Below are 10,160 nucleotides of genomic sequence, written 5' to 3' on the forward strand. Positions count from 1 at the left end.
TGGGATATAAGCGAGACACACGGCAGGATTCCGGCCGTGGGAATGCCACGTAGCAGCGTCGATACGTTCTCTGAGTTTTTTAGAGGGGGTTCTACGATCTTCTTCATCGTCGAAGGCCCTCGCGGTGGGCTCCATTTGTGACACAGCTGCGAGAGGAGCCTTTGCGAGAAGAAGGGAGAAGAGGGATGCTAATCCCTAGGGGGTCGAACCGCCGATGGCATCCAAAGGCGGCCCGACTGACGACCCGTAGCCTACAGCGAGGAGGGAGCAGTTGCACGTACTCAGGCTGTCGGGACGGGTCCGCGAGAAGAAGTAAGACGACGATGAGCCGTAGAGGTAATATATAGTCTAAAGTAGCCTAGGTATTGGTAGAATAGCTGTAGCCTAGCTGCCTAGATACTGCTAGCCCTAGCAGTTGGTAACTCAATTTAGCCTCTTGACCTGCCTTCTGGCGACCGGGCCGTCGATATTCTAGACCGGTCCTTACCTTATTGGGATGGTTTGATCCAATCCATCAATTGGTCGAGCATCTATCAATACTTGGATGCTGGCCGTTGCGGCAGTCCGGGTCATCACTTGGCAGCGGAGCCATCAGCTGATGACATCAGCTCCTACTTATCCTGCGCGATGGGCCATACAGCTGCAGTCCAAGCCAGCTTAATGATTGTGCCCTCGACACAATGTGTCTCATGATTGCCCACACTTTTCCTATTCATAGCTTCATAACAACAAAACAGCACTTAAGTTAAGCACAATATTACTCTTAAGTCGTGGTTTCTTTCTCAGTGGTGGTTTTTCTGAGCGACAAGTCCAAGAAGGAGTCATGTGATTGTAAATACGAGCGTACATCGACTAAGTCAATCAATTTCTATATTCTCCCTAGCTAGTTTTCTGTTTTTTTTGCTCGGGCGCCTCGTCATCTGCCAGTTCCTCTCGGCAGTCCATCGCAAACGAGGCTAACATCGTCGACAGCATCGAGCCAATTGACTGATGGCCACACATTCTTCGTCTTCTCCTCGCATCCCCACCAGTACAGCATTACGACCGCTGTCACCATACCATTGACCCCCGGCGCTACAAGACCACCCCAGGTCTCGTTCCCTCTCTTCATACTCCCGGGCCGCCCATCTGTCGTTGATCCTCTCCAAGCTGGTTGCAACGCTGTCCACCAGCTCCAGAACTGCTGCGCCGAAGGCCGTAACGTCTTTAATGCCACAGTAAGCCGGCTTTGCGATTCGCTTATGTCGGATCCATTCGGCCAATTGCTGGGGTCGATGATCAGCGGCCAGCCGCCCGGACCCGTTTGCGTACTTATACGCCCGTTCTAGCTCAAGATACTTCGCGATCATTCGATTGAAAACTGCCCCAAGATTCACAGCTGTGAATTCAGCATAGACTTTGCATAACCATGCAGAAAGTCGTGTGTTTTCGGGGCACTCGGGAATTTGGGTGAGTGTTTTCGCATCTTCTAGGCGCAGCAAGTGTCGCAACATTCCACCGCCAGGCCGGGGCGACGGTATAGGTACAGCCTGTTTTGAAGTCTTCAGCGGCGTTCTCGTACCAGAGCTCGCAGCCTTGTCTGTGGTTGTCTGTGGGTCAACCGACATCGCAGCAGGGTTGAGCGGTTCGGGGACAGCAGGCGGCTGAGGCAGCGTGTCGGGTGGGAGTGAAGAAGGCGGCGGAGGGAGCAGTTCAGGGGGAGCAGGCGGGGGAGGGAGCATGTCGGGTGGGAGTGGTTCGGGGGGAGCAACGATTTCGAGGTTCTCGGAGGGATTTCGAGCATCGCCATCGGAAGACTCATGCTCGCTACCCTCCTCGCTGCTCGAAGCCGGGGGTTCTTCTATGTCCGTGCCGGACTGCGCCATCTCCTCTTCTGATTCCCCCGGCTTGTTTCGCTGCGAACGACGAGGGGGGCCCGTTGGCACCGGCTTGGGCTTGGGCTTGCGCGGTTTTGCTTTCGCGGGCTCGTCAAAGAGATCGCTTGTAGCGTCAATGAGGCCGAGCGCCTTCATGTATTCCTTCCCTTTGCGTATATTCTCCTGATGTTGCCGCTCATAGTCCTTGCGTCTCTGGTAAGAGCTGACGCTAGCGGTATCGCTGTCGCTGCTGCTGTCGTCATCGGTGTCGCCATCGGTGTCGCCATCGGTGTCGCCGTCGCCAGCAGCCTTATTGTTGGTGTTGGTGCTGCTCCTGTCGCGATGGGCGTCCTGTGTTCCGACTACAGCTTGGTTTCCGTCAGTCATCGGCATCGGATTGGTTTCGTCGTTGTCCAGTCGAAGGAGCGATGAGTCGTCCAAGGTTGGGGGTTGCTTGGTGGGTAGCGCACGAGCGACACGTTCTTCATGTGCTAGTTAGAAACAATATCAGTAATAAAGTTTGACGACGAGGACAGTGACCACATACTGAATGCTGTTTCAAGGTAACTTTTGAATTTGGCAACAAATTCCCGTTCCCAGTGATCCTGGTCCCACTGAGGGAACGGTACGGGGACGGGAGCATGATTGACGCCAACAGACAGCCTATATCCTGCGTTAGTATATCGCGAAACAGTTGCTAAAAACTCACTGAATTGTCCGTATTTCCCCGCCCCACTTCGGCACTGGGCCTCCCGTGGCCATGACTATGTGCATTCCCGTCGCTGCGGCTATTGGGCGAAGGAGCGCGTCCAGTAGTGTTTCCAGATTGTCTTGTGCTCTAGAGCCAAAAGCATTAGCGATACCATCGATTCAACTACAAGTTGCACTCACTGTTGGCGAAACTCGGGAGTCTTGGGTGGCCAGCTCCGCAGTTTGTCCTCGTACTCCTTCTTAGTTTTTTCCCCAATCGCCGTCGCCTTGTCCTTGAATTCCTGTCGTCTTGTTGGGTCCATCGCATTGTAGAGCTCCAGCGCCACTTTGTTGTTTAGCTCCGGAGGTGGGGGAGCATCGATTTCCGCCTGTGTCGAATTGGCATGGAGACGCGACCTCCATTTCTCTGCCACGACTGGCGCAATTTCTGTCGCGAAGCATTCCGACAGGAAGAGCTGGTGTGCTGCTGGCTTCCGTTTTGGCGGTGGCAACCCCAGGCGATTCGCTATGAACACGACAGCATCTTCGACATCCTGCACTTTCGGGAGTTGGGTTATCTTCGCAGGGCCAGCCGCCGTTACCGCTTCGCTCGCGCTCGTGCTCGCAACACCCTTGTTCTTCTTTTTCCGCGGCTTCTTGGGGCCGTCGTAGCGGTTCGGATAATAACGCGCTATACGCTGGGCAGGCAGGAAGAAAGACGCGTCAGACTGTGACAGAATCATAACACCGAGTACACTCACACTACACAACAGTATGGTTCGCTCGTCCTTCTCGCGTTGATCTTCTGGCGAAAGCTTCTCTTGCGGCAACACCATAGTGGAATTATAATGCGGCAGAGGTAGTTCTGGCTCGACGTGATCGGGGAGCCTCCAGCCAATCTTGAATAGAAACTCGTTTTGCACAGAGGTATAAAAGGCCGAGAGGGCAGTCGTACCGCCTAGTCGTGCGGCCAAGTATTCGTCCCAACGAGGCTTCAGTATTTCGTCTTCGCGAATGCCGGAAGACCAGTTCTTTGCGTTGATTTGCAGTCTGGCCTCTTTGGACATCTTGGTAGGCTTTGCTCTCGCTTTTCCTTTGCCTTTTGTCGAGTTTAGGCTAAAAAGTCTTAGTTCCTTGTTCGTCTCGCGTCATAAAACTTACGAAGAAGCCTCTCTATCGGCCGTGTCAATATCTATAGCGGGCACCTCTTCATTTCTGGTAAAGCACATTAGTCTGTTGAAGGACTCGTCGCATTCAACACCAACCTCTGTTCGCTCGTGGCAGCATCGTCGGGCGGGGGGCTCGTTCATGGGTCAGAGTGAAGGTCAGGTCAGGAGTTGTCGCGTATCTGCTAGCTAGCGTCTGGTGGCTGACCGTCACATGGTGCGCAGAAAAACGGAAAAACGGGGTGCAATCCACCACAAGCGAGCTAATCAGGTGCCGGTCAGTGCCAAGATGACGCTGAAGTCTAGATAACACCGAACAGCCCTTCGTTTTCTGTCCTGTTCCTCCCATGGCCCATCGCTCCTCTCAACCCCCATCGCACGGCTTTGGCTACCTGCCTCGCGAGGACTTCCCTCAACTGCCTCCACATCCAAGCAATTCGCAGGTACGTGTCTCTCTCTCGGCTGCAACCATTCCTATGGTGATATGTCGCCTAGCCCGGTCATCCAAAATGCCACGCCATTGCGGCTTACGATTACACTGGCGCCATCCAGCATTTTGTGCTGGCCCTGGATCCGGCACAGGCCGACCCACCCACTCTCGGTAATCAAGCGCCGATCTTGCGCATGTTTTGGGAAAACACGCCGTTCACTTGCGAAATTTGTCGGGCGGACCTGCAATGCGCGATCTCCCGCCAAGACAACATCGCCTTTTCATTCTTCCATGCTTGCGTGCATGGCTCTCAGCTCAACAGGGACGAGGACTCCGGCGACACATCCGACAGCGAGACCGACTCAGACCACAGCCATAGCGAACCTGAAGGGCAAGATGACGACGCGGTCAATCTTGCGACTGCGCTCATCACCGACGATGTTGGGTATAACCCCATCTGCGGCAACCTGGTCGTCATCAAGCACAAGCTTATCGATGATCTTCCGGCTCGTCTCATGGATGCAGAGTTGCTGGATGTCCTTACCGAGGACTTCCCGCTTCTTTGGGGCTTAGTGCTCAGGTGACCCTTTTATTAGACTAATTACGAAGCTGATTTGGAATAGATCCATTGTGGGCGATTGGGAGGAAGCGTCGAAGCCATTCCTTCCATCGCCCTTTGTTTTTCACCGACAAACTGTCTCATGGGAGTTGCTTCGTCGTCTGGGCTATCGCTCGCGCTTGGAACGCTTGATTGAAGCGGATGGGCTCGAAGCGGTCGCAGCACGGAATGGTTGGGAATGGAGAGTAGTCGACAATGTGGATCTGTTCAACAATTAATCATTTCTTTTGCGTCACACCACATTTTCACAGTAATTCATTGGATATCTTCGCGTACAGGTAATTCCTCCACGGCATGGATTGCTGCCCCACCCGGCATTCGACCACGCGACAAAAAAACGGTCATCTCTGGATTCTGCCCCTCGCCGTCGGGTTCAGTGGTCGGGGTATACAATCGGCACACGAAACGACACTTGAGGATGACGTGCTGAGACATAATCAGGCGACAAGTGGTGGTGTTGCGAGACAGACCTACCATAGACAGTATTGTTGGCTCGTCGTGAATGACATTGTCGAGTTGGAGGAGGTGCGCCACACAGTACACCGCTGCGCCGCGCTCCAATGGCTTCACCGGAAGAATTTGCGGCTGCGAGGCCCATGGGTTGTCGTGCTGCCACGCGTGAGTAGTCTGTCGAGTGATTTTCAAGTTATGCAAGCGTGGAGATATCAAGGACTCACAAGACGAGTTTTGCTGGTGATGTGCACAAATATAAGCCCGCTGTCGCTCGCATTGCGGGGACGACATATCCAGCTATTGAGGCTTTTGCTGGTGGCGTTGTGTGTCATTCTGTCCTCGAGCCTACCGAGTGCCGATATTAACTCTTTGAAGTCTCGCTGCAGGGTGCTACCCTTCAGTGCTCCAAGAACCAGATACTGTAGACATCCAGTTAGGTAGAACTGTAGCAAATCATAGCCTACACACCCTTTGATCACGCTCGTCCACGATAGCGATAATACGCCCCGCAAGACCGATTTGCCAATGCTTCGCAGTTAGAGGATTGACTAACGACTGCAAACGCCCAGTGGGCAACTCGCAGTCAGCGGCTAGAGTCTTCAGTTGCAGGACGTCATCTCCAGTTGGCGGCGCAGAGAACAAACGGGTGAGAAAGGCTGGGTGGCGGGCAGGGGACATGGATGGGGGTGTGGTGCGAAGACAAGAGTGTTTTGATGATAGGCGTGATCTTGTCGGTGTCGCATATAATTCGCCCTATGATCTGGAGGGAAAGCATTAGGGCTCGTATGGGTCAACTTACAGATCGGTCACAAATAGCAGTGCCTTGAAATTTTGCTTGCTACGCAAATTGTAGATAATACAGTCGGTAAATGCGACGCGCCAGAGAAATGAGATGCCGTTGGTAGACAGTGTGCTCGCAGGTCCCTGGTGTATAGATTCCTTCCGCCTCTTGCATCTGCACCCAGTCTTGGTTCAAGAGCTGTCGGATTTCAGCGCGCGAAGCGTCGAGAAGTTGCTTTTTGCCAGGTCCATGGAATTGTTGGTGTAGCAATGCCTCGCGAGCCCGTTCTTTTCGCAGGAGGAAGCCATCGACGAGGCAGGATAACCACTCCTGGTAGTCGGAGTCCTCCGGCTCACAGTCCGTGTCCCGCAAATCGAAAGGCGGAGGCGACAGCCAATGAGTAAAGTCTTCCTGTCCAGCGTCTCCGCCATTCAGTGCTGTTTGGAAGACATCGTAGTTCTCTTGCAAGGAGACGTTGGCCCAGACCTCTACCAGATCTGGTATCGAGATGCGGGAGATATGAACTTTGGCCACTTTGCGCTTGCCTCGAAGTCGTTCACGGCGCACTTGTTGCCCCCTGCAGGCGGTGTCAGGCAATCTGCAGTTCGATGTCTGTGTGGTATATACCGTTGACTGTGGTCGTATCGAAGGCTGCTATGGCGGCGAGCTGCCGAACGTTCTTCATCCGTGGTGTATTTGCGACGCGGAGTCATGACAAGAAGGTCGAAAGCACAGTTATAAGTGTCATGTCACGTCCACAAACCTTCCGACATTTTACTCACTCAAACCTTGAGATGTCTTTTTCCCCCCAAGGACGCGGCAAATCTGGACTCAGGCAACCCATTTAAGTCTTAGGCATGTGAGAAACTCTTGTATGGAACCAAACTGGAGGGGGAATGACCTGTTTTTCCATGACTCGACGAGGTCTCAAAATCTCGTTTCGCTTTTTCATTCGATGACAGTGCCGGGCATTCCAATAGACTCTAGATCGCAAGGATTCACCACAATCGCACAAAGGACAGGCTTGTAGGAGGGCTATCTGTGCGTCACGACCGTTTCCGGGAGACCGGAGCGACCTCCGGACCGCGTTTCCCCGGCCTCACATCACTGACATCAGCATTCGCTTGTCTCTCCCCAGCTTCAGCTTCAGCGCCGCACTCCAACGCTGATTCGGTGCGTCGTCTTTACACGGCGTCTAACTCTATAGCTAATATGACATTCAGAGGAGTGTTTGGGATGATTTAGGATCGGCAATTGACTTCTTTTAGGATAGGACTACTAAGGATTGACAATTGACTACTCGAAGCTACAAGACCGGATTTTCTGGACGACGAGGGAATGTAAAGCGGGCAAACGAGTAAGTAACACGACTGCGATCCTGCCATTCCGGATATTCACGATGAATCTCTTCATCCAGGGCGTAGTCTCAGCGTGGGTCGTCGTACATCGGCTTTCCACACTCAGGGCAGTCCCAGTTATGCTCGAGATGCATGAATGTGCAAACGTAGCAGGCGCTATGTTTGCAGTTCGGAAACCTTGAAAATGTCAGACCCATCACGATACCCAGTGGTATGTCGTACCAGACAGGCTGAGATTTAACCATTTGGCAGCAGGGACACTTGAATATAGGCCGGACGTCGGGCAATAGTGGGGGGCGCGCTTGCGAGGAATACAGGCTTTCTCGAGTCGGGAAACCATCCGGGAAGTCGCGTTGTCCGACAAGCTCCTCAGGCGTGGGTCGCCGCCAGCCAGAGGGATGTTCTTTGCCTTTGGCGACCTTGTCGAGTTTGTATGCAAGAGCATACAAGTCGGCTGCTGCAGCCCGGTCGATGAGCGAGTGTGATTCCTGCAGAGCAGCTTGCAACTCACCATCAGGCTTTGCGTCCTGGGCAACTACGTTAGTACCCTGCCTGTGCAGCGTGGATTCATGACTTACGCATTTTGACCGTATAGGCGTCTAGCGTCGCCTGCTTGTTTTTCGCTGGCCGCTCAGACTGGCGAGAACGTTTCTCGGGACCTGTTCGAGCAACGGGTCAAAGACTCAAAAATATCAAAGCCAAGATAACGCGCGCACCTTTTCGCTCGACAATTTCTATCTCATCGTCCGACTCGCATGCCCTTTTGGGCGCTAAATATTCATGGGCGCTGTCAGTGAGTCGTACTCGTTCAGAGATTGGACAACTGACCACGAGCTATGAGCTGGTCAATGTGCTCTTCTGTGAAAGGCTTCTCGAGGGTCCCTTTGGATGGCGATAGAAACGGAGTGGACATGGGACGAAACAACAGAGCAACCAATCACTCGGCTCTTTAAAAGTCCATGCGCTTAACTCGCCTGCGATTCGTGTGTGACTAGCCCAGCCCCTCTTGTTCAAGTCCTGCATCATGGACCGTTCGTCTGAGATATCTCCGTATTCCCATGACACTAATCTCTCTACAACAGGACCACCTCCCCTTATTCCGCCCTCGAAAAACACTGTGCCAACCAAACGGCGCCCCTTGCAAACTAAACCAATCGTCATTCTGGACAAGGAGGGTGTGGAGATGGGATGGACGTTGTATGTGCCCCGACTAGCCCGACCCGTAGTTCGCACAAAACTGTAGATCTTTTGAAAATCCGCCTGATCGCGCAGATGTAGACATGGTCGGCGCGTTCTGGCAAGCGCAAGCACTTAAATGAAAACACTTGACGATTCACCTAATACCCCACTCATGAGCTCAAACGACAACCACGAAGATACCTCCCGCCAAACAGGTGCGCTCAGAAGGAACAAACACCCTCCGGAGAGCACTTTATTCATGTTGATTAGATATCGGACTGGCGCGCGGGGAGCAACTCCGTAATACTGATTACACGGAATTCCGTCTTCTTGGCAATCACAGTCTCTTCGCTGTATCGTACGACATCTGCTGCCAGTGGAGGCCCTCGCCAGCGCCAGAAGGGTAATTGCCATTGTACTTCTATGCTCCGGACTCACAAATACCCAGCTCCAAGGAAGAGAGACGACCTTTGGAGCAAGCGGAGCAAGCAGAGCTGGTGGCGCTGGCGGAAAGGGTTAATAATGACGCTGGGGAAGCAATGGCGACGGCAGGGGATACCGGTGTCCACGCATGAAGTTGTTAGGCTGAATGATTGACCTGATTGATTCATTGATGCCACGAGACACGTGTGGCTGCTTGGCACCCTCTCGTTTTGCTCTCACAACTGGTGGCTGGTGCGGGTCACCAACGACGCCTTTTTCCGCTGGCGGCTGATAGGGTTCGCTTGTGAGTCTGCTCCTTCCCTGACTCCTTCAATTTGGCTGACGCATGCCATGGGGCGCAAAAAGAAAAACACCTCCACGTTCTTCTACCACGACGAAGGGCCTACCCCGTCAGCGGATATCAGTTATCATCTGGCTCCCGAGTCGACCCTCGTCACCGTTTCGAATCTCGCGGCCCAGAAGCGTGCCCGCCTTGAAGATGTTGCCTTGCGACATGGACGACTATGCCCATTTTCTTCCCGAAGAGCCGCTTGCTGCAGAGGAGCTTACTGCTGTGGCCAACACGATCACCACGTCGGAGGAGCTGGAGGGACAGATAGTCCACGAGCACATTATTGGAGAGGATGAGGTAACTGGCCACAAGAGGGCGCGATATGAGAGCTCGGTAAGCCCTTGCAGTCGCCTTCCTACGAAGCTTATTGACCCTTTGTCGTCGTCGCTCAGGACGAACCCATGAAGGTCTGGCGTCGGGTTTCACATATATTCCTCGACAATCTACTTCGGCATGACGGTCTTGGACCAGACCTTCCTGAACCCGTCTGTTTCTTCTGCCAAACACCCGCGGGCGACTCTCCCTCGACCCGATTCTTCAGGTGTCAAGACTGTGGCTGTTTTTCACAATGCCACTCTTGTTTGACCGAACGACACGCGCTCACCCCCCTGCATGTCATCAAAGTGAGTGAATTTCTTATGCCGCTTTGCTTGTATTCATATAGTGCTAGGAATGGAACGGCAGCTTCTGGGAGGCAGCCGCCTTGCATCGACTTACTCTGAAGGACGAGTCTCCCAGAAGTTTACGAATGTCTTACCAGCTTGGACACACTGCAGGCAATGGAGCATATTCCGCCCTGGAATATGTTGAGAATATTATGAATATTACAGGCTGTATTCATTCCATTTTCTAG

At 53.2% G+C, this 10,160-nt stretch overlaps 1 protein-coding gene across 1 annotated transcript; it reads left to right on the plus strand.

Annotated features, from left to right (window-relative positions):
- Nucleotides 1-9,469: 9,469 nt before the first annotated feature.
- MIND_00892200 (CxC2 domain-containing protein) lies at nt 9,470-10,160 on the plus strand (the record flags this gene model as incomplete). The annotated part of the gene is made up of 3 exons (XM_037365570.1): nt 9,470-9,640; nt 9,700-9,930; nt 9,978-10,160. The coding sequence occupies 3 exons, from the start codon at nt 9,470-9,472 to the stop codon at nt 10,158-10,160; spliced, it is 585 nt and encodes a 194-aa protein (XP_037218812.1).

Source organism: Mycena indigotica (genome assembly GCF_014461135.1).
Source record: "Mycena indigotica strain 171206Taipei chromosome Unknown Mind.scaff0007, whole genome shotgun sequence".
Taxonomy (NCBI): domain Eukaryota; kingdom Fungi; phylum Basidiomycota; class Agaricomycetes; order Agaricales; family Mycenaceae; genus Mycena; species Mycena indigotica.